Source organism: Clytia hemisphaerica, unplaced genomic scaffold (genome assembly GCF_902728285.1).
Source record: "Clytia hemisphaerica strain Z4C2 unplaced genomic scaffold, Clytia hemisphaerica genome assembly, whole genome shotgun sequence".
Taxonomy (NCBI): Eukaryota; Metazoa; Cnidaria; class Hydrozoa; order Leptothecata; family Clytiidae; genus Clytia; species Clytia hemisphaerica.
In genome coordinates this window covers 255,097-280,526 of record NW_027103834.1, presented here as the reverse complement: position 1 = coordinate 280,526, position 25,430 = coordinate 255,097, and the positions used below count along the sequence as shown (strand labels likewise).

Genomic DNA, 25,430 nt, shown 5'->3' with positions numbered 1-25,430 from the left:
ACTCACTCACTCAAAAGTTTTCCTTTTTAGAAATTCTCCGTAACTCGTGTATGACTGTGTATTTTCTTTGCATTCTTTCTTCGCAATACAGGAATTAAATGTTCCTCCAAAAGATATGGAGAGCATTCAGAAGGAATTGTTTGATCGCCTCTTGGTGCAACAAGAAGATTTCTTCCATCGCTTACTCCAACACGAACTTAATAAAGATATTCAACAGAATCCAACACCAAATGATCAACACAAAAAGAAAGAAAGTGAAGAAGAGACATCTGAGCGGGAAAGGTAAGGGGCGTCAACCTTTCTTTCAGGTCTAAGGTCTAAGGATGAACAAGGTGATTTTGGGCTTTGCCTCTCGGTCAAAATTATGAAATGAATTCATTTGCAAATAATATCAAAATTTCTGAACTTAAACACACACGTGAATTTATCTTTTTGTTTAGGTAAACGATAACACTCTGTAAAATTCTGGTATAGTTTATGGGCTGTGTAAAAGTTCTACCGATACGACAGCGAAATCCCCTATCGGATTTTCTTTTGACTTATTGCTTACATACATGTTTTTTTATAAGTATTGCACTTAAAAGCATATCAAGGCTCAGAAATGTCAAAAAAATGTGCTGAGCATTACCTTGAGCCTACGAAAAATTTAATTTCCTGATTTTGGCTGTTTTTGGTTTGGATTTTACAGACTTTCGGAATCTTTCTAGAATTGTACCTAGGATATAAGCATCCTTATAAGCATTTTTCAGCCTTGTCAAGCCCTCGTCCTAAGCATCTCCGAGCCTGTTTTCGAATTTTTGTATGCTCATAAAAAAACATCTAGTAACTTATCATAGACCACAGTACAGCATAGTCTCCGCGTGTATCGTTTAAGCCCGGTATCGGATAACGAGGAAAAAGAAACTGAGGACGAAACAAAACCTTATCTTGAGGATGAGAAAGAGGAGCACGAAGAACGAGTGGAAAGTGAAGAAACCAAGGATGAAGAAAAACCAGGTGAAAAGGATGGTGAAGAACCAGATGAGAAGAGGAATGTTGGAGAAAATGAAGACGTGACAGTGCTCATCTCGCCGACTTCTGATGCTGTTTTGTTAGCTCAAGGCGATACTGGCGTCTTTGTTTGTAAGTTAACAACTTGTTTGTATAAATTACCTAAAGGAAGACATCTTAATTTTTTCTAGGTCAGAACATGCTAGAGTCTAAAGTTTGTCATTTTAAATGTTTTACTTTAGAAAATACTACATAAGGCTAAAAAGATGTCTGATTTCAATTACAGAGCAACTATAAGCTGAAAGAACCAGAACCTTATATTGGACTCTAGAAGATGTTGAAAGTGGGGGTTTCAAGTTGAAGGGACCCAGATGGAGGTTTACAATGAATCATTTCCCTTAAAATACTGATTTATTATGGACATCATAAACTCAATTAACGTTACAAAGTGTGCTGATTAAATGATAATAAACCAGCCAAGGCTGGAAGGTCAGCCAATAGAGCTTAGCTAGATAGCTTTAATAAGTGGGTTAACAGATGTAAGAGATGTACTGAAACAGAGTAGACTAAAAATGTTGAATAATGTACAAAATGTGAAACATTTGATAACTTGATTTAAAATTATTTAAAACAAGCCTGAGAGCTCCTCCCCCCCCCCCCCCCACGAGAACCTCAAAGTATACTTCTCTTTAGCATTGTAGCACTGTTTCTATGACATCAAACAATTAAGCTATAGTTCATTAATAAAATAAAAGAGAAACATAGTGTAATTAAATTTTTGTAAATTTCATTCCAGTCAGTTATGATACATTTTTTCCTTGGATGTAGACAATATCCATATCTTATCTAGAAATAATAAAATAAGAAGATTGCCAAATCGTCAGAACCAAAATAAAGATATCCATCAAATATACATAGAAACTGTACTTTTTGTTTTACTTGATAAAACTCCAATAACACTTTAAACTAACAAGCTACAAACTTTAAATCACAAAGCGCAAACTCCAGAAAAACACAATTTGCATCAAAAACTTTGCAAAACGTAGTTCATATTTATAACATTTCAACAGGAACTGTATTTTGGTAGACTTGGTCAAATTACAGAAACCATTTGTCAGTTGTCTGCAAGGCCAATGAGGTATGTAAAAACTGACTGCTATTCAGTCAAAGCCAAAATTTGGCAAGGCCAGAAAAACATAATTTGCATCCAGTCTGCGTATATAAATTTTGTAGTTTTGTATCGTCAAGTTACACAACATGCACACAACCATCTTGAAGACTTTGCTGGTCGCAAATGATAATCGAAAGCAAAACTTAAAATTCATAACTATGCAGGGAAGCTCATTTTCCCCCCGTTTTGCTTTAAACTCCCTTTTGATTGGTCTATGAATTTGGGCGATTGCTTTACCGCCTTGGCGGAATCAACACACGACCATAATAAATAAATTCAACAGGGCAGCGGAGTAGCAATTAATTTCAACTGGGAGTCCTCTCTTCTGTGCCAAGCACTGGCAGTGTTTTTTAAACTTTAAAACAATGTTAAATGAAGACCAGATGGATTTGTTTGTTATGACTGTGCAAGTTGTGACAATGACGATGACAATGTCATCATTTGGTTCCCGTCATCTGACTGACCCTGATTTACGTTCAGCAGGTAGAGTTGGAGAGTCTGGATTTCCACTGTCGACCTCTGCACGCTCTGTGTTTACAAGTTTTCAAATCGAAGTAGCGAGCCGCATGCTAATGGAGAGTAAACCGAAAACCTATTTATCCACGGTTTCTCAATTTTTTAATTTGGATCAGTCCACAAGGATTCCCTTTCAACAAGATGTAGCTGCTTCTTAACAGAAAAATATTTTCGACCAACCGACTGAACGACCTCCACTTTTTAAAGTAGAAATGACGGGAACCAAACAATTTTTTTGCGATTCGCCTTATCAAACATGTCCAAACCAAGTCCAAAAAGCACGATTGCATCCAGTCTTTATCAAATTTAGACAGTAGCTGTGCTTTTGTAAACTTTATCGAATTCCAATAACATTATAACACCATCAATCCCCCCTAGAGGCAAACAAGAAAAATATGTTTTATTGCAAAAACTAATAAAAAGCAGCAATAAAAAGTATCAGAAAATTCAACATACTGTAAACAAAAACTTGAGCAAACGGCTTTAAAGCTTCAAAAGATGTAGAAAAAGAATCCCCTTGATGAAAATCATGTGTTTGATTTGCCGAGTTAAAAAAATAAATGACAGAAATTGAAGCTTGCAACAGATTTACGCTGGAAATACTTTGGTACAACAACATTGACTTATCACCGCTTGAGCCGCCATTTTGAAACACCACATTATGATTATGATCTGTAAAAACAACGCACGCTAAAAGTACCCAAAAAGTTAACCCGATCGGAAGAAAGTTTTGAAATCAAAGTGAGATCGGGAAATCGGATTTTTTTTTGCCGTCTTACGATGATGATGATGATGGAAGAACCGAATTTTACCTATTTGAATGCTCAGCTTAGGCTGACCAATTATTTACGTATAGAAAATTTCAAATAAGTATTAAGCTGGCACCTATTCAAATAGCATAAACTCAATCATCAAGAATTTATAGCAAGTTTGACAAAAACTAACGTGTACATTAGTCATGCTAAAGGTAATTCATTGACTTCGATATAATGTAAAATTAATGTTATTTCCCTAACATTTCCCCTAACCTTTAAAATGGTAACATTCACGCTTTTTAAATTTATCAAAATTTATTTTATAAGAATATTCATGATAAAATTGGCCGAAAAATTATACTAAGAATATCACCATAATGTAATTGGGCAACTAAATCTCAGAATGCCCCTCTTAGAGCACTTTTATCTGTTAATTGCCAATTATCCCCCAGTAAGGCTCAAAATATTTTTAAAACTGTTGTTCATCATCAATAAGTATTAATATTCTTCGGTGTAAAATTCATCAGAGAAGTGCTCCTCATTTCTTCGTTTTGCGGTGCGATACGGCAATCTCATGTAAGGTGAAGCATCTCGGCTGTTCTGATATCCCCCTCTCTTAAGACGCATGTAGGAGTCATCGAACATTTCTTTCTTGTCTCCATACGAAAGATCCCCATTTCTGTAAGACACCGGGTCCTTCGAATTGCCATCTTCGTATCTTTGACGATCCTCCCGAACACGATATGCCGGCATTCTGTCACCATTTCCATTGCCATTTCATCTTCCACTTGTTGACGTCGACGCTCATAATCCATACTACGCATGCTCCTCCAATCTCTCTCTGCCCCATACCTCTCATCTTCAAATTCCATTTGGTCACCTTTCGGTAATTTGACTTCCAATTTCTCCCAGGATGGCACAACATCGAGAAGTGTATTCTGCCAATAATGTGAGATGGCTTCTTTCAATTGTTTCATGTAGGGACGTTCATGGAATAATTTCAACGCAATGACTTCGCCACTCTCTTTCCAACCTTTTTTGTATGTCGTATACCATTTGTAACCGGGACTTTTGAAGTTGCGGTCCCATCTGATGCGCACATCCTCAATACACGTGTGACTTGATACATCCGCGCGGTCGAACACACAATGACAATCCACGCTTTGTTGTGTATGTGCGCCTGGCCAGCCTTCCCAAATTTCCTTTGTTTTGCATGACATGGTTTCTTTACAGTAGTCGCCATCTGTATGCATTTTCTCGATCATGGACACTGCGTTTCGGACGTACAATGCAGACCAACGTATCTCATTATTCAAATCCTTTGCGTACCGGCTAAAGACAAGCTTATGGCTTGGTGAATCTGCATATGTGGCAGTTAAAGCGGAAAGACTGGCCAAACAAAGAACAACGTAATCACGGAAAGTTACCAACGCAGCCTCCAGACGCTTCACGTCATAAGTGGAAAGTTTTTGGTTAGCATAGACTTTGCTGGAAAAAAGTGCAAATTTGGGTCGTGCAGCCATGATATCCTTTGTTGCATCCTCCTGGCATTCGTCGACTTTCTCTTTTGTTGTCTCCTTCAAACAGTTTCCCCACATTTTGAACAAAGACTTGTACTCGCGTCCGGCCAAATCTTTTTCAAGATTGATTGTCTTTTGGTCGACATATCCTTTCATCTCATCCAGTCGATGGTTGACTTCATCAGTTAATTTTTCGATAGCTTCATTGGCTTTATCCAAAATATCTTGAGTTTTCCTAATTTGGTAAGTCCTTTCATAATCATTTCGTTTCCTTGTGCTCCAGCAACGATTTTGCCCATGTTTGATCCAAAAGCACCTAAAATCCCGTCTTCCATCTTTGCGGTCGGTGCTGTGATCCTTTTCACCGTGACTTTATTTCCTCCTGGTACATAACCTTTGAATGAGCAAAATTTTCCTCGTGGCAAGTTGCGCGCGAAAAAATGTCCTCCGCCATATCCTCCATTACCTCCGCTCACTCGGTTTGGTGAAACCAGCAAAAATATCAACAAAAATAACTTTGAATACATGTTTTATTAGAATCTGAAATACAAAGAAAATATGTCATTTAGCAAGTAAGTTTATTCATCTGGTGGTCGCCAGTTCTGAATTGAGAGAGTCTATCCCCTTTCCTTTTCTTGCTTGACCCAAAAAATGAAAATCTGAATTTGAGTGCCGGACCTAGTCTTAACTCCCAATTACCTAATTAGTAACCGAGGGTGAATTGCAATCTAAGGTTTTTTTTTCAAGGCAAATCCTATACCGATCGAGTTACCAACCCATTCATGTCATTCAAATTCTTGACAACAATGATTATTGTATTTAAATTTTTCTAGCTCAAAGAAGAAGGGTATTTTCACAGAACAAGTCATAGAACACGAAAAAAACAATGGCAGAGTCGTAATTTTAAAATAGATTAGGTGTCTTGACGTAACTAACCACTTCACCAATCTGACCACATTATACGACCCATTTTACAACGAAAAAAAATTCTCATTAGCTTAATTTGAACATTTGAGTACATGTACCATTAGCATTAGGATGACCATTCATATCATCTTACCATGCACTGTATATATTTAAGAACTGATTTCTTCTCATAGCGCTCGTTCCTTCTTATAGCTACTGAGAAAACGTGAAAACACAATTTCCCTTTTATAGTAACCAGACATCAAAATAGCAAAGCGTCAAGCTCACGGCAAAGTGTTTTCGGCAACTTCATTTTTTCGTTTTGTCTGAGTTTGTCTGGTTGTACTTTTGAAGCCTGATTGTTAATTGGTTTCACATCATAGAAGCTGTTTAAGAGTTTTCTGCAATTTCTATTCGGCGTTCCCTACAGCTGTTTTTACAAATCGTTGAATAGATGCAAAAGAATGATGCTCTTTCAATACCATTCAATTTAATTTCAATTTAATCATGTATTAGATATATTGAACTCGATTATTACAAATTTTAACACGAGGATAAGACATCAAGCTCTTTAACCTTTGATCGTATGATCGAATCCAATTTGGAGTTTGAAAAGATGTCATCACAATTTGACTCTATTTCATCTATGTGTGGATTTCTCCTACTTGCAGGTTGAGTTGCCTTGCCAATTTTGAGCTACGTCGTTTGGATGGATTAGTCGGCGTTTTTTAAAAGACTGTTCACATTTTTACATACCTTTCTTAGATTAAAAAAACCATCATAAAAACCGGTATCATGAAGGGGTTATCCTGCATGTAACCGAAATTTATGAGGTTTACGGGTCGTGCACATCGAGAAAAGCTAAAGTAGTTGTCATAGATAAAAGTGGTTATAGGTTAGTAAGATGTTAGTTCGGCTGAAACCCACTATTTTAAATTTTTGAAAAATTACGTAGTAATGCAGACAATTAAAAGAAAACTCTAGATTGTGTATTCTTGAAGGAAAATGTGTATAATTTTTGATACTTATTTTGTGTTATTGAGGAAGGAGTGGTAAAAAAATAATAAATTCATGTGAGAAGGCAATAATATTATGAAGGCCATCGTGTATTTTTGAAGGAAAATGTGTCAAACTTGTCAATTCATATGTTCGTCATGTTGCATATTTTTAGCGAGAAATATGGTAATGGAGTATGAAAAATATTTTGCTATGCAAATCATGATTATTCATAATTAAATATATCGTTTTAGTATTTGGAACCTTGAGAGCATAGGAGCTTGTGGACAACTCAAACATAATTTAGCATGTGGTCGAGAAATCTCAAAGATGATATGAGATTGAGATCTATCATTAAATAAATAATTCGTTTTAGCATGATGAGCCTGCAAAATATTTGAATATGTGAAATTTAAATTAGAGTTATGATAAATGTGAGTAAGACTTTTAGTGAGAAATAATGAAGAGTTTTTATTAGTTTGTGATCATTCGTAAATGAACATATCGTTTTTGAACATGGAAAATTATGAAAGAAATAACGGAATAGTGCAATGTGAACAGGAGACCATGACAGGTAGAATGCAAACTGTCCATTGTGTATTTTTAAAGGAAAATAACTAAGTCTTATTATGTAATTTTAGAGGAGAGTGTGGTGAAAAATGAAAGAAATTCGTTTTTGAACGTGAAGAAATATGAAGGAAATAACTGATAGTGCAGTTAGAATAAGAGGCCATGATAGGTACATAATTAGTTGAATGGAAGGTGCCCCATATATAACCCAATTCATCTACATCAAAACTACTGACATTCGGAAACAACAAACAACAAACGATAGGTGATCCAACCCCAAGAAGGACGGGCCTATTCCTGTTGTGTAGGTTATTGAATAGTGAGCCTTTAGTCTGTATAATGCCTTTAGACTGTGGAGGTATGGAAGTAGAACAAATAGTCTAGTCGGATTGAAGATAATCTACTTGAGACTACCTATGGTCAGGTGTGGTCCAAGAGTAAGCGCCATCTGGGCCGCCGGGGCCACCTGTCAATCCTAACATAGGGTGCATCCTGGATCCAAAAAAAAGATGCAACCTATCTTCCATCCGTCCTTAAATCACAGGAACAGTACCATCCCACCCTTTATAGTGAGGTGGACCCTCCCATGTACATGTCAAACAAACTTATACAATCTCTACATTTTATAAGATCAGTCAATCGAGGTGAAGCCAGCAAAAGAAAATTTCCACAATAAACCTATGATCACATTTCAGTCATGGTTAGACCCTGGAAAACTGAAGGTATACAGACCTAGTGTCTGACCCGGGACAGAGTTGAGGCAGTACCATAGGTGTGGCTGTAGAAACAGTGATGTGAGAAGAAAAATAAAAGGAAAAAGAGCTTACTTTGTCAGTGAAGTTGTCTGAAGACTGAGAAGTGAGCAATATTGATGTTGGTTTGAGGATCTTGATAGTCAGGATGATGACGAAAGTACAGTGAAAACGATAAAAATCCAATAGGATGAGTAGCAAAGATTGTGAAAATTTTGTAATTTGAAGAGATTCAATACAATTCAATTCAATACTATAATAGCTGTCTTGAGATTCTTGAAGTCAAGGAATGAAAATTTTCGATGGAGGAACTGGTAGTCTAGTGAAATTGCACTAGAAGGGCTTCAATAGCCAAACGTTGGAAGGGTATCTTTTAGATCGGAAAAGTGAAAGTGAAAGTGAAATCGAAAGTGAAAGTGGAATTGAGAGTGGAAGTGAAAGTGGTTTTCGGTAACAACTTGTGTAAGAAGAAGGACAAGGAATAGGTAATGGGGGGAGGACGGAGCTTTGTGTGAGAGATCTGAATTCGAGTTAAGCGGCTTATTTGGGCAATAAAAGGACAAAATGGAGAGGAGAGATATTAGGTCATAAAAAGTTATGAAAATTATGAAGAGAAAAAAAGAATGACAGAAGTGGGCTTTGAACTCAGTTCATTCCGGTGCGACGCGTAATCGGTGACCATCTCACCGGCGCCTTGCGGATAAAAATATGATTTCAAAATGTAAAAATTATGAAGTAAATTTGGATTAAAACTTGTTGAATAATCCATGTGGATTACTAGGAGATGAGATAGAGGTTATAGGAAATGCGTTCTTTGGGTCCATAAGGATATAATTAGTGTAGTTGGAGTGAAAGAGGGAGTTTCAGAAGGTAGTGTTCGATGGTGAAGGGAAAACGAAAGTGATAATGGAAAATCTGGAATTAGTGGAAAGCTAGGTGGTGAAGAAGGTATGTAGAAGGGTGGGTAGAATGAATAAGGGGGATGAAAGACGGGGGAAACAGAGAATATTTGGTGAATAGGAAGAAATCCATAAAAGATAAGAGTGGAGGAATCAGATGGGGTTCGAACCGAGAGCATTGCGGTGGGAGTCTATGGAAAGAACCATTAGACCAAAAGGTCGAAGTGCGCAGGGGCGAAAATTAGGAGAGTGATCAAGGAGAAGTAAAGAACTAATAATGAAAGTCGAATGTGACATAAAGAACTGTGTGTAAGTGACTATCCAAAATCATCATTAGTAGGAAAGCTGATAAAGATTGTGAGAAGGAAACCATGGCAGACAATAATTGCAGTATAAAGGAGAAACACGAGGGTTGGTACGTAGAAAATATAGTGATAATGAGAGTTGGATTATAATAAATTTATTATCGTAGATTTCAAAACTTGATGGTATACGGTATGACAATTTTATAAAGAAGAGTTTGTAATAGGTTCAAGTATTAGGGCGTGGTTTAACATCGGTGGAAGTCAAGATCGTGCCAAGGGTGGTGTTGTTACGGTAAACAGTGGTGGGTTTGACGAGGATAGTGTTGAGGGTTGGGTCTTGTTCGATTATGTTCCATTTTCCAAGGATAGTATTTCTGATGTTATTGTCTCGATTGTTGTATAAAATTAAAGGAAGGATTTGACGTGGAGGTTGAGGTGGTTGGTTGATGTCTAGGAGATGGTTTCTAGGGATTTGAAGGGCTTTCATTATGTTACGGTTGATGATTTGAAGAGGATACCCCCGTGCAATAAGAATTTTCGTGAGATGGTACAGTTCGGTTTCCAGAATAGAATCATCACTAATAATAAGGTTGTATCTTAAAGCCTGTGAGTAGACAATGCCTTCTTTGACGTGGTTCGGGTGGTTGGACATGTAGTGGAGTAGTTGTGATCGGTCGGTAGGTTTGCGGTATATGGTTGTGTGGAACTTATGGTCTTTGATAAATATGGAGAGGTCAAGAAAGTTTACATTAGAGGTGGAGCTGTCAAAAGTGAATTTTATTGTATCGTGGATAGAGTTCATGAATGTTGTTAATCTTTGGAAATCGTCTGCAGAGCCAGTAAAGAGAAAGAAAATGTCATCTATGAATCGTTTCCATAGTAAGATGTGTTGTTGGAATTCAGTCAGGATCATATCTTCAATAGTTCCCATGAAAAGGTTTGCATATTGAGGAGCATAACGCCCACCCATGGAAGTGCCAGAGTTTTGGATGTAATGTTGGTTCATGAAACGAAAGTTGCTATTTTTTAGAATAAAATCTAATAGAATGCGGATAGTAGTGACATTTGGAGAGCCAGCAGGTAGAAGGTGAGGAAAGGATTTGTAGTGATATGTTGTAGCTTGTAGGCCCTCATCATGAGGAATATTAGTGTAAAGAGCAGTGACATCAGCTGTAACCATGAGGAGATTATCAGGTAGGATGTCAAAATCGTTGAGGATGGATAGCATATGTTTGGTATTTTTCAAGTAGGAAGGTAGATTTTCGACGAGAGGTTGAAGGAAGTAAGCGATGTAACGGGAGAAATTATCAATAGGACTATCAAAGCCAGAGACTATTGGTCGTAAAGGAATATTCATCAGTTAATTTTTCGATAGCTTCATTGGCTTTATCCAAAATATCTTGAGTTTTCCTAATTTGGTAAGTCCTTTCATAATCATTTCGTTTCCTTGTGCTCCAGCAACGATTTTGCCCATGTTTGATCCAAAAGCACCTAAAATCCCGTCTTCCATCTTTGCGGTCGGTGCTGTGATCCTTTTCACCGTGACTTTATTTCCTCCTGGTACATAACCTTTGAATGAGCAAAATTTTCCTCGTGGCAAGTTGCGCGCGAAAAAATGTCCTCCGCCATATCCTCCATTACCTCCGCTCACTCGGTTTGGTGAAACCAGCAAAAATATCAACAAAAATAACTTTGAATACATGTTTTATTAGAATCTGAAATACAAAGAAAATATGTCATTTAGCAAGTAAGTTTATTCATCTGGTGGTCGACAGTTCTGAATTGAGAGTGTCTATCCCCTTTCCCTTTCTTGCTTGACCTAAAAAATGAAAATCTGAATTTGAGTGCCGGACCTAGTCTTAACTCCCAATTACCTAATTAGTAACCGAGGGTGAATTGCAATCTAAGGGTTTTCTTTTCAAGGCAAATCCTATACCGATCGAGTTACCCACCTACACGTTTTTTTTTTTTTAAGAAACTAGTTTTGCCAAGCAGCCTCAATGTTTCTTAAGAAATCAGCCTGTTCTGTTGAGCCTTAAATGTTTCTTACATGTTTCTAAACTTTTTGACATAATCAGCCTCATGGAAGGCTGGATTGGAAGGTTCTTTAAAGAAACCGAATTAAAAGATGTCATCTTCTCATTCTGAGCCTCAGCATGTTTCTTAGATGTTTCTTAGTTTTTAGGCATTCTGAGCCTCATGTTTCTTAAAAGTGTGTTTCTTAAAAAAAAAAACGTGTATTCATGTCATTCAAATCCTTGACAACAATGATTATTGTATTTAATTTTTTGTAGCTCCAAGAAGAAGGTTTTTTCACAGAACAAGTCATATAACAAGAAAAAAACAATGCCAGAGTCGTAATTTCAAAATAGATTAGGTGTCTTGACGTAACTAACCACTTCACCAATCTGACCACATTATACGACCCATTTTACAACGAAAAAAAAATTCTCATTAGCTTAATTTGAACATTTGAGTACATGTACCATTTGCATTAAGCTGACTTTTTATGACCATTCATATCATCTTACCATGCACTGTATATATTTGAGAACTGATTTCTTCTCATAGCGCTCGCTCCTTCTTATAGCTACCGAGAAAACGTGAAAACACAATGTCCCTTTTATAGAAACCAGACATCAAAATAGCAAAGCGTCAAGCTCACGGCAAAGTGTTTTCGGCAACTTCATTTTTTCGTTTTGTCTGAGTTTGTCTGGTTATAGACTGGCACGCCAGTCGGGCTGGAACGGAATCACGCGGGAAAAGTGAGCGTAGGAGTTAGGTAAGCGTAGGAAGAAATTTTGTCGGCGGCGAGGGCTGAAAGCCCGACTGGAGCGAAACCCCGACTGGAGCGAAACCCCAGGAAGGAAAAAACGGCTAAGCTGAAGCCCCAATCTTACAACGCCAGATTTCGGCGTTGTAGAAATGAATGAACTTTGAGAAATTCGTGAAATGAGAAATGAAAACTTCCGTCAAAGTCGCAGATCGTGTTGTTTTGATTTTTGAGGAGGGAGTGATTGGAAAAAATAATGGCTGACTTCTAGTGGAAATTTTTATTTGAAAAGATTTTGTTTTGTTTCTTGTTTCTTATTGATGAGTCTCTTCTTTGTGTATATGTGGCTTTTCTTCATGGTTCTCTGCATGCAAAATTCTTTGGCTCATTTTTGATTGTTTTTTGTTTTGATTTGAGAGGCAAGAGAAGATGGAAAATCTTGTAACATCAGTTATATCAGAACTTGTTGACTTGTTATCTTTTCCTATTCATAACTCATTCAATTTTAGGAATGGAGTATTCAGATTGCAAACACTATGGAGTGTGAGTTTCTTTTTCATTTCAGCTTTCTTTTTCCTAGGTTTGCAGGTGGTAATCAAAGGGATAACCCAGGTACAGTATAGCTAACAATTATTTACTGACATTCAAACACATAAAGACGTTTTAATTTTCCAGGACTCACAAGTCAAAGGTTCTTTATCAAAAATATATGGTTGTTGGACTACCAGAGACTACTACACGACACTGACACAATGTCGTGTGTATTGGAAGTGCTACAAACTTTTGTGAATATCTACCTGGTTATCCCTTTGTTTTGAGTTTAAAACGTACTGTATCTATCCCTATGATAAAATTACACAGTTTTGAGTAGAAATAGAGTTTGTTAAAGCGGGTGCACACTTCTCCAAAAAATATTTTCTTTCAAATTATGAAATATTAAAAGTCTTCTTACATCTAAAAATGATTAAACTTTTTCGCCATGCTTATGTTTTACTCAATTCTAGTATTTTTTCCAAAACTTATATATACTTACGTAGAGGGAAATTTAGCAGAATTTATGGAGAAAATTAAGAATTCTCAGTTTGGCAACAAAAATTTCTCAAACACTGTACACATAGTACCTAACTATAACTTTAAACATTTACATATTTTTAAATTGCCAGATGATTAGTGTGGCAAGAAAACTCATTTTTTTCATTCAGCCATAAATCTTCAAGTGTGAAGTTAATTTTATAGTACACATACTTACAATTTACAGAAAAATGGGTGATAAATATATGTCACATGTTCAACAACCCATTTTTTCCACAGCTTACTTGTTCAACAAATAGACCTTTTTTCAAAGAGGACGTCCTGTTGAATAACTATGTAGTCCAGCCATAAAAACAATGATAGAGCCATGCATAATTACTGTATCATGCATATTGTAATAATTATGCCTGGTTTTATCATTGTTTTTCTGCTGGACTACATAATTATTCAACAGGGTGGCCTCTTTGAAAAAAGGTCTATTCTTGTCAAATTGAATGTCGAACAAGTGGGTGCCAAAATGATCGACAACCCAGTTGATTGACAATCCACTTGTTCGACAATCTATATAGTTGTTTAACAGACCAGTTGTTTGAGAGAAGAGTGTCGAACAAGTGGTCGTCGAACAACCATGCAGTCGAGCAAATGGGTGTGGAACTAATAACTGTCAAACAACCGGTCTAACAAATGTACCGTCGGATAAGTATACTGTCGAACAAGTGGGATTTCCCCAAAATTATAGTTGTACGTAGATGAAAATTTGTCAGAATTTATATTACGGTGAAAATTCAGAATTCTCAGTTTGACAACAAAAATTTCTCAAATAGGTAACTTTAATTTAAATAATTATATTAAATTGTAAAATTAGTGTGGCAAGAAAACTCCCAAAAAAATTTAGCCATAAATCTTAAAGTGTAAGGTTAATTTTTCAGCATTTTTGGTGTGACAAGAAAATTCTTCAGCACATAGCCACAGTCTATAGAAAAAGGTCAGAATTTACAATAATTCTCTTCTCATGACAAAAATACTGCATTTTTCTAAAATCATGAATACGTGTACCCAAAAACTTTTCTGTCACCATATAAACTCTGGATTTTCTATCAGAGCTATCTTATCACAGCACTAAATTCTGCAAATTTCAATTTTTCACAAATTAAATTTGTACATGACAGATGTTACATTTTTCATTCGACAGACTGAAATACTTAATTATAATAATACACTTATAATAATAATTATGCACCAATGTGTCATTGTTTTGAGGTTGGAGTTTTAGTTATTCAACATATGACATCTTAACTATTAAAAGTAAGTACTTTTCTGTAAGTTTTCCATTTAATTTTCTATGTGTACGTGTAATTTTCCTGTGCTTGGCTGGTACGTTACATGCTGACAGTCAGGACAGGTTGTTTTTTGTAGCAGTGAGTCTGTTGAAGAGGGTCGGACTGTCAGACAGCAGCCTGGCAGCAATGACATTGAGAGTGATGAGAGGGATAATCTTTGGAGTTTCTTTAAACTAACCAGGAAACGCTGTTTATTCTCACGATAACCTAAAAATAGTTTTCAAACCGTACCAAAAAAATTTTTGGTACGGCTTGAAAACCTGTGTTAGGTTATCGTGAGATATTAAAAGTGTCAGAATTATTGATTATTATGATATGTTATTATTCTTAAAATAGTGTCAACATTTTTTCAAAAAGGTTATTTTGTTGGGTACTTTTGAGCAGAGTTCCTGCCTGGTTAGTGTTACTGTTGTATTCATAGATAAGAGTGTTGGAGGGGTTCACTTAGCCACAATGAGACTAGAGTAATCAAGTTCCTTAACAAGTAGTCTGTAAGTACTAAAATAAAAAGCAAAAAGTATTTAGGTGGAACCAAATTAGACTGTTAGAAAAAATATTTCTTACCTTGAATGAAAGAGGCTAGCAAAAAGCCCCAAAAGCACGTAACATATACCACCAACCTGCATAAGGAAAACTGAATAATCCTTGTACACTTTTGATGATTGTAGAAAACTGAAGCTAAATTGCAAATACTTACCTTTCTAAGAATGTATGGATAACAAAAACAACTAAAGATGTAGAAGTTTCAAAACTTGAAAAGTGGCTCCTCCACCACCCAAAATTCAAAACAAAGTGGTCTGTCGGCTTTTCTCCCTCCAAAATTTAGGAAAGCACTCCTCCGTTCTCACAACCTCCAAAATGAAGCCGTGGCAGAATGTTCTAGTCTGTATATCAGCAGCCTCTCACCAACTTTTGCTCGCTCTCCTACGCAGCTCCTATTCCAGCAAACGCCCGCCGCCTTTATGTTCCCGCCCTCTGACATGATTAATTTACAGACTAGTTTGCTAGTCTAGTCTGGTTAGTACTTTTGAAGGCTGATTGTTAATTGATTTCACATCATAGAAGCTGTTTAAGAGTTTGCCGTAATTTCTATTCGGCGTTCCCTGCAGCTGTTTTTACAAATCGTTGAATAGGTGCAAAAAATGATGCTCTTTCAATACCATTCAATTTAATTTCAATTTAATCATGTATTAGATATATTGAACTCGATTATTACAAATTTTAACACGCGGATAAAACATCAAGCTGTTTAACCTTTGATCATATGATCGAATCCAATTTGGAGTTTGAAAAGATGTCATCACAATATGAAAATTTCATATATGCATGTGTGGATTTCTCCTACTTGCAGGTTGAGTTGTCTCGCCAATTTTGAGCTACGTCGTTTAGATGGATGAGTCGGCGTTTTTTAAAAGACTGTTCACATTTCTACATACCTTTCTTAGATCAAAATTTACAGCCCATATTGCCCATTCTAGCCACTTTTTGAAGAGTGCAAAAAATATACATGACGTTTTAAAACGATGGTAACTTACCGGTATTAAATTGCACCATTTTGTTGGCGAACTTTCCAGGATTATCGATATACGTTACTTTTGGAAGACCTGAACGTCAAAGCCTAAATTTTCATCGAGGGAATGCGCTGTCAGAATGCGGATGATGCAAAAGTTCAGTGTTAAAGGTTCCTCCACCAACAGAAACTTTCCCCTCTCAAAATTCTGTGAATTTCAGTATAGTCGAGAGCCTATGCTGTGTAAAAAAATGAAAATCAGTGGAAGATTTTCCACTAAGAAAAAAAAATTCTGCTTTGATCACTGAAAGGTTAGATTGTCTTATGTGTGAGACTCACAAGGTTTGGATGTCCAACCACAGTTATTTATTCTTTTTTTCAAGTTTCTTTTATTTAACCCTTAGAGCATCTTTTTACTATGTCTACCAGGGGAAGTATTTTAGAAGGTGGCGCCATTGGTAAATTTGAAAATTTTGGTTTGGGCACCTGTCCTGTTAGTATTTTACAAGACCGTAATTTGACTCAGCTTTACATTACAGACAAAAATTTTGTTGGACTTGTTAACTTCCTCAGTAGTCGTTCTCTCTGGCTAAGTACTCTGAGGCACGTTATAAATTTATCTTTTTCCAAAGGCTTAAAATTGATACTTTCGATTTATCTCACATTACAGTGCTGTCTTCCTTGGGGGATGTCTAAGAACAATGAGGCTAAAAATGCCGAAAAATAAGAAACATTTTCGAACAATGCTGATGTAAAATGATTATTAAGGGTCAAAACATTAAATATGTCAGTTTTGCCCTAAAAATGAGGACAAGAAGAGTTTTCGGCTCACAGCGCCTTCCTATACTCCAATTAATTGACCTACTACCTATAGTGATCCTAATTGAATCTTGAATGAATTGGTATCATTTTTTTTCTTTCAAGCTCGAGCACCATTGGACATGGAGCCAGCTGTTGGAACGAAGAAACTCCCAAGTGTCGTCCAACTAAACGAAGAAGTTTTGTCCAGGTTTCTGGATGATGGATGGTTTTATAGAGGTTGGTCTTTCTATTATTTTTGAATTGCATAAACATTTTTTTCGCTTCAAGTGTGCACTAATCTTTATCTTGCTTGCCATTTTCCAACCAATGCTTCAAATCTAATAAATTATCTACTGTTGAAAAGATAATTCAGAGCATTGTAATGTGCGGAAAAAAAGTTTTAGTAAATGAAGAAGAAAAGTTCTCATTTTTTTGGTACAAAAGAGGCTTAAAGTCTCCTGATTTCAGATATACAACTTTTTTCCAGATATGATTATTTCGTAGAAAGTTATTGGTCTTTTAAGGTTGGAGTGAAAAAATCAAGAATGACCTTTGCAAAATCAGATCTCTAAGAATATGAATTCACCACCAAGGCTCAAACCTAGGCTGGCAAATTATCGATTTTCGTATACTAAGAACCACGAGAAAATAAAATCGTAAACTTGTATTCTTCGTTTAGGCTTTTGTGTAAGCATCAAAATCTGTAATTATGATTTTTTAAATTTTCACCTATTAAAAAGTGTTCCAATAATATTTGAAGGGTTAGTAGGTAACCTCTTTTTTACTCCTTTCAACCAACCATAGGTATCGTGAAGAAGATGTTACCGACCGACAACAAATATTTGATTGAAGACGGTGTCGGTGACATAGAAGAGGTGGAACGAAATGACATCATCACTGATGACGATGATGCTCCCAATTTCATTAGGGTAAGTAAATAACGGCCATCGGAAAATTCTGGAGATCTGTTCTTTTGCAACATCTAAACGACACGCTTATTTTATAAGAATATTTATGATTAAATTGGCCAAAAAATTAAGAATATGTTAAGGATATCACCATCATGGAATTTGGCAACTGAACCTAAGAATGCCATTTTTAGAGCATTTTACCCTTAAATCAGTGTTAAAAGTTCTTCCGTCGCCGACGGATTTCCGTCTCAACGAAGTATATAAACAGTTTTTTCCGTCTGAAAATTCTGCATAATTCACCATTATTTCAATGTTCAAAATCCATTTTCCGTCTCAGATGAAAATCTTGCTTTGACCACTGTTAAATTGCCAATTATTCCCCAGCAATGCTAAAAGGTTCCACAAAAATGCTAAATTTTTGCTCGAGGTATGTATTACATGCTAGATTTTGGCGTTGGGTTTGGATCCGAACCTAAGAATACCGTAAGAATATTTCTTATGTTATGAATTTAATAGGAGGGAATCAAAAATCACTCTAAGATATTCATTTCAGCTCGCAACAACAACCAAAAAGCCAGTTAAAAAAAAAGTTTGAAGAAATAACCATTCTTGTTTCAATTTAAAGCAGTGACAACTGGTGCTGATGCTTAATATCCTGATGAATGATTCTTAGCGATCGATCCACAAAAATTAAAGCTATAAGATCAGTTAAGACATTACTCCGACTTTCACAAAAATTCAGATCAAACTCAAAAGTTAATATGTCACTTAACCTACTTGACCTTCCCTAAATACGCCTCTGGACTCGAAACTACATGAATATGTAGAAACAAATAAATTACAGAATTAATAAATCCAAAAATATCACATTCTAAATTTTTTACTTATCATAGCTTATCGAATTCCTTTCTTATTTTTAATACCTTTTAAGTACCAAATGGATAAGCACTTTCAGCCATTATCTTTACCTTCTAAGCGATAATCATTTCTTGTTTTGTTCAGTGAGCTGGATATAGAAACTAACGCCCTAAAACCAAAACATCACACATGCATGAACGTTAAGTTCATTCAACAGTTGTCGGTTTTACTGTTGGCATACCCTAGCCTGTAGCAAATCCTTCTCTGCAGAAAAGAAAACGATAATTTGATACCAAAATTGAGGTAATCTTCTGTGTGTTTCATAAAATGGTTTTTTAAGCAAAAAGCAAAAAGCACCCGTGGTCGTACGGGATAGTGCAGGGTTCAGATTTTTTATTCGTCATATTTTCCGAGCCTTTAGGCGAGACCAATTTAATTTGTTGTTCTACGGGCCCGACCGACCCTATTTTTGCTGAAATCAAAAAAATAATAATATCGAATTTCCACTACAATATATTTTACACACTAGTTATTTGTAAGAATTAAACTTGAATAAAGCTGAAATCCAGATATTTTTTGGAAATTTTTCTCGGTACCTTACCAACCCTGATAAATGAAAAATTTATTCTTATTTTGCCGACCGACCGACCCATATTTTTCTAACGATCTGTCCGTAGAACAACAAATTAAATTGGTCTCGCCTTAGGTGAGGGAAATTTGTTTCTTTTTCTATGTTTTATTTTTTTTCTTGCTAATAATACCTTGCTGTTATTTTCTCTCTCCTAAATAATTCAAAATATTCGAGAAAAAAAATCGAACGGTCATTAAAAAACACCCCTTCTCACAGACCCACTGAGAACCCTTTCCCCTGGAAAAATTGGCCAAAATATCGTCCCCAATACCGGGTGCGTCAGAAAAAACTTTGGACGTTTGGTGAGCCACTGGGACCGAGCAAAGTCTTTTTGAAACTCAAAACCACTTTTATTAGAAAGAGGATAGTCTAACTTAAATTTTGAGGTATAGCTTTTTAAGTTGGGTAAAGTATTTCTCAAGTTATAAGCTTTTGAAGTTAAAATTCACTTTTCGAAAAGTGTAAAAAAAACGTCAAAAATGGGTAATTAAAATGTTGTGACAATAGACAGTGTTGTCGAGGTATGTTTTACAGAACACAACTTTTTTTTCCATACATCACACTCTTCACAGATAGATTCTCTCAAAAATTCACCAAAATAAAATTTTTAATTGTTGTTTTACAAATTCCCGCTCTGGTATGTTTTATTACCCAGTGGAAACATTAATGACATCCATGACATCGTTAAAAACGTGCACATCAGAACAAAAGAGAAAGAGAGAGATAGAAAAAAAGAGAACAAATTTAATTACCTGTTTTTGATGCATTTTTGCTCTTTTTGATAAGTAATTTTGAGCTTCAAATAGCAATATCTCAAAAATTTTTGTTTCAAATTTAATGAATGATACCTCAAAATTTAAGTTAGACTATCCTCTTTCTAATAAAAGTGGTTTTGAGTTTCAAAAAGACTTTGCTCGGTCCCAGTGGCTCACCAAACGTCCAAAGTTTTTTCTGACGCACCCGGTAGAAAATTATACTCTAATTTTTATCCCCACCCCACCAAAAATAATCCGATAAGCAAAATCTTCATTACAAAAATTTGTGCTAATTTTTCTATCCCCACTGAATTTTGTTGTTCAAAAACGAAGGAATTCAAATCCCCAGCCATAAAAACATAAATATCAATCCCCCCCCCCGACTTTTTGGACCTACCCCGGTGGAGGTCTTATAAATTAACCTTTGTCCATTTGTTCGTTCGTTCGTTCGTTCGTTATTAGCTTTCCTCGTGATTGGCTCGTTAGTTTTTTCTGATTTTTTGCACAAAGATCCATAATGTGACGGAGCCCGAGTTTCGAAAAAAAAATTTTTGGGCAAATTTGGGCCAAAAACGGCTAAAAAACGGCTCAAAAACGGGTTTTTTGGACTTATGGAAAAATTGGATCATTAATTTTTTCTAATTTTTTGCATGAAAGTAGGGTACCATCATAGGTAAAAGATGGCTCATACAGATTTTTGCAAAAAAATTTTGTTGGCTCAAAAAACGCATGTTTATCTATAAGAACCACTATTAATAAGCATACAATGTTTTTAGTCAAATTACTCAATTTTTTTATGAGATAGATGTTTTTTTTGCTCATGAGGGCTTACTTTTGAAGAATATGTGTGTTTAGACAGGAAATTTTGGTTGCTTGGCGTGTTTTATAGAAAAACTGGCCAAATTCGTTATTTTTTTATAAGCACATTATCAATTACTTAGCTATTAGCTTTTCTCAAGATTGGCTCTTTCATTTTTTAAGATTTTTTGCACAAAGATGCATAACTATAAACCCTTGAATGTGACGGAGCCCGATTTTCGAAAAAAATGTTTTTGGGCAAATTTGGGCCAAAAAACGGCTAAAAAACGGATTTTTTGGACTTGAAAAATTGGATCATTAATTTTTTCTAATTTTTTGCATGAAAGTAGGGTACCATTATAGTTAAAAGATGTCTCAAGTAGATTTTGTTGGCTCAAAAAACGCATGTTTATCTATAAGAATCAATTAATAAGCATACATCAATGTTCTTAGTCAAATAACTCAATTTTTTTATGAGATGAATGTTTTTTTTGCTCACAAGTCTTTAATATGAAAGAATATTTCAAGAGCATGAAATTTTGGCTTCTCAACGTTTTTTTTATAAGAAACAAACGACTAATTTTAATAGATCGTCACTATTTGTGTTCTGAATGATTGTTTAATGGTCACGTCACGTAGATATCAATTATAAATGTGTTAAATGCATAACCAGGTAGGTCCATAAAAGTATCACTTTTTGTCCGTTATTTTTACCCCCATTGGCTGATAAAATCCCACCGGGTCTGTGAGAAGGGGGTGTTAAAAATATCAAAACATTCTATTCATATAACTCTTTTGATAACCTGAATGAAAAAAAATATATTTCTGAGCATAAAAGTGTACAAAATATGATCTCTCACTTACGAGACCCCTTACGCTGAACGCGGTCTTATATTTATACGGTACAATATGAAATACACCAATCAGATTGCTCATATTTTTCATGTTGACGATAACACTGAATATTCTTGTTGTGATCACTCAATACGATTTTTTAGTTGGACCAGTACCACCAGGAATGTTAGTTCGTACGTGACTCATAAAGACTTTTGGTTGAACTTTGTTTGATTTTTTAGCCTGGAGACTATATTGTGGCACTTCATCCAAGCTATTTGTATGCTTATGCGCCTGGTTTCGTTTTGAATGAAGAACCTGAAATGTCATATCGTGTTCAATTCTATGATGGCCAGGTGGTAAGTGCTTTCTTCGTGACGTTAAAAAAAACTTTGTCACTTTGCTTTCAGGCTCGAAACAATGGATATGATATGTATATGGTATCATCATAGCTAACAATATCCCCTAAAAACTGTCGCCTTATCATATAACCACGTATGACATGTAATGACACCAGTCTTATTCATGGTATGAAGATAAACAAACTTCAAACTAGTTTGACGGTTTTTGATGTAATCTTCTTGCAAATGGGTTCAGGTCAAATATTCCCGTTCACCTTCAAACAGTTTGGGACCAATAAATGACAAATAATATTCTTTTGTTTTCGTTTCTTACAGTCCATTGTACCGAGAGCAGAAGCGTACGTGATTTCTCCTGAACGCTTTGAAAATAACGTGCGCTACATTCGTGCGCGCGAACAGTCTTTGATCGGACAAGCGGTCGTGTGTCGTTCCAACAAAACAGGTGCTTATTACTTGGGGTCAGTGAGAGATCGTGTCAGTGGATGCAGAAATTATCTGGTGGAATGGGCCGATCGTTCACTGGATGTGCAGGTAATATTATTGTTTCTCGTGTAGTCTGTGTGTATTATTCTCATTAAAGGATGATCATGTTATTGTCAGGCTTAGGTGACGTCATCATTCTTTGAAATGCCGAAATACCCTGTTTTGACTTTTTTTTCACTTTCATTAAATTTTTTGCTTAACCCTTGCGAGGTAACTCCACTTATCTATATCCATATCCATTGATTTTTCCACTTGCCGGTATCGTGCAAATTTTCCCTTTTTGCCTAATCAGGTCAATGTCACTGTCATTTTATGGCACTTATTCATTGTTCTTACTTGTTCAATCTTTAGAATTATGCCTACATATTTGGTGCACATACCAAAAGACACAAATTTACCGTTGGCAGTAAAATATTGGCTATTTCAAACGCAGGTGAGATACTTTTTGCGGTGACTTTCATTTGTTTTACGGTAACTCGTTATAAATCGACCCTCAAGGAAAATTTTCGTTCAATCTAAACTACAATTTTCTATCGGTAATACTATGACTAATGGAAATCTAATTTGTTCGAATTACCGAGACACTCGAATTATAAAAAGTATTTTATGAGTGCTTCGCCTTGACGAGGGGGTAAAAATTAGCTTGAATTATGAAAAACATTCCATAAAAAACTTCGGAATTTATTTAACTGAGAAGTTTAAAATTGATATCAATTTTCGCGAGATACACTCGGGTGATCTTGAATGGGCGGGTAGGATGGAAAATTTTGCTACTTAGCTGATGGACTGGAATAAGATGTCCTGGGTGGGGTTTTCAAAAAGTTAATAAGCGGGGGGGGTAACTATATAAGTTACCGAGAGTACTTTTAAACATTTTTTGGTTCGGTACTTCAACTATGGAATTTAATGTACTCTTAATAAGGAGGTTTCTTTGACGGCGTTAGACCGATTCGGTTAATAAAATATCTTTCTTTATTTTTCAGGACTTTATGAATATTTACCAGGTGTTGTCACCAAAGCTAATGGTGAAATATTGGAAGTACATTTTGTTAACGACTTGAAGTAAGAAAAATGTTGCCTTCCTACACCTTTTTAAAACTCTAATTTACAAACTGGGACTACCTAATATAAATGGACATAAAATATGGACACCCATGTACTTGCAAGAGATCTCTTTAAAGACTATATCCCGAGTATCGACAATAAATGCACAATGCATAAGTCTCTCATGAAGTGGTTGTTTTTAAATCCTTGAAAAATAATTTAACATGAAATGAGTACCTTAAGTGGATTAATTTTCGCGTTTTTCGCGAATTTGGGCTATTTTGCGAAATTTAATCCACGCGAAAATTTTGAAAATTTTTGTTTGTTTTGTTTATTTAAGTACACTTTCTAGAAGACATGTTGCATACAAAACATATTTCAATTTTAAACTTTCAATCTCTAGTAACCTCTTAAGAGTACCTCCGTTGTAGTTTTTTTTGAAAGCTTTTGAGTGAATTGGTCTGCCTTTGTTCGATTTTTACAAATTATATAGTCACGAAATTAAATAAAGAAGGCTTAAATCACGAAAATTAATTCGCTTAAGGTACATTGTCATTGACACTGTCCCAAATTTGAAAAAAGGTTTTAGATTTTTATGAATAAAAAAATTTCATTACTAATTGCTAAATTAAAATTGGATAATTTAATATGACAATATTTTTTTAACTTAGATTACAAAACGTGGATGGATGCCAGTCGTTCTGGTTGTCTGCTGATTATCATCGAATGGCTTGCACATTCTGGAAAGAAAGAAACGAGGAACGGAACTCACAGCCGTCTCCTGTTGTCAGTTAAGTGCCGTGCTAAAATGGTTGTGGCATTTGGATTTGGTCGTATTTGGAATACAAACAACAACTTATAATGTCTATGAAGCATGTAAACTTTTGGCGAGGAAAAGTTCAATCGAGGAATTTATGATTTCAGTTTCGTCGTTGAATTTAATTTTTCAAAATATGCTCTTCAGGTGCCTAATAAACGCCCCGTCCCCTCTGTTTGTTAATTTGGAAATATTTTCAGCTGCTTAAAGAAATTCCTTCATTTTGCTTCAAATAGCCTGGCTTCAAACCCACCCTATCAGAGTATTCGTTTAAAGACTATTTTACGATAAAAAACATATTTGATAAGATATCCCCTTGATCCTAACCCGCACATTTCAAAATTTATTCAATCATTATCATAATGCTAAAAGGATACACTTAAACTTGTTCCCAGCCCCTTAGCTCGCTCCTGATCCCTAGCGCTCAGTAGAATCAAAAATGGTGCAAGTGACTCTGGATACGAGATTCAGGTATACTATTTTTGTTATCTATTGATTGTATATAAAATGTAATATATTAACTTCAAATTGTGTGAATTTGTATTATATTGATATTACGCAAGCTTTCCATTCGAGAATTTTTACCTATGATTCCTATAATTAATGTTTATTTGTACCGTAAGTTTTAACCCCTTCCCAAACGAGATAAATGTATTGGCTGGCCGAATAAAGGCGTGTTATCTTGCTAAAAAAAATTCGTCTTCTGCTCTCCAACAAAAAAATTTCAGGGCCTGGTTCTATGACGATTTCTTGCAATTACGATTCTTCGCCACGGCATGACGTCAGAACTGGGGTACAACAGAACACTTACTAAAGATTAATTATGTGTTTTCAGTAAGCATAATCTTTTAGTGAGTTAAACCATAGTGTTTGTTTTACCCTCGAAATTATTAAATCTTATTGGTTGAAAAAGATGTCACATGACTTTCCGTGGCAAAGAATAGATTTGGTGAAATTTTTCTTTGTGACAGCTTTGTATTTCATTGTGTGTTTGTTTTGTAATTATTTATTACTTCTTACTATACCTTCATACCATAATTTTGTAATGTCTTATAAATTACCAAAAACAGAAGAAAAATGACAATCAATCAATCGATTATT

General features: G+C 35.5%; 2 protein-coding genes across 4 annotated transcripts in view; one reads left to right on the top strand and one right to left on the bottom strand.

Annotated features, from left to right (window-relative positions):
• Positions 1–24,400, top strand: part of LOC136806931 (von Willebrand factor A domain-containing protein 3B-like) — a 37,133-nt gene extending 12,733 nt beyond the window's left edge. For all 3 annotated transcript variants that reach the window (XM_067063499.1, XM_067063500.1, XM_067063501.1), the window contains 9 exons: positions 92–282; positions 875–1,122; positions 16,960–17,073; positions 17,641–17,765; positions 21,866–21,982; positions 22,301–22,516; positions 22,820–22,901; positions 23,452–23,530; positions 24,184–24,400. In XM_067063499.1, the coding sequence (XP_066919600.1) occupies positions 92–282; positions 875–1,122; positions 16,960–17,073; positions 17,641–17,765; positions 21,866–21,982; positions 22,301–22,516; positions 22,820–22,901; positions 23,452–23,530; positions 24,184–24,307 (1,296 nt within the window). In that variant the 3' untranslated portion in view covers positions 24,308–24,400. The remainder of the gene's footprint in view (positions 1–91; positions 283–874; positions 1,123–16,959; positions 17,074–17,640; positions 17,766–21,865; positions 21,983–22,300; positions 22,517–22,819; positions 22,902–23,451; positions 23,531–24,183) is intronic.
• Positions 3,752–5,736, bottom strand: LOC136806921 (uncharacterized). The gene is made up of 3 exons (XM_067063489.1): positions 5,713–5,736; positions 5,419–5,492; positions 3,752–5,187 (listed from the first exon to the last, which is right to left on the bottom strand). Exons 1-3 carry the CDS (start codon positions 5,734–5,736, stop codon positions 4,005–4,007), a joined length of 1,281 nt encoding a protein of 426 aa, XP_066919590.1. The 3' UTR covers positions 3,752–4,004.
• Positions 24,401–25,430: the final 1,030 nt, after the last annotated feature.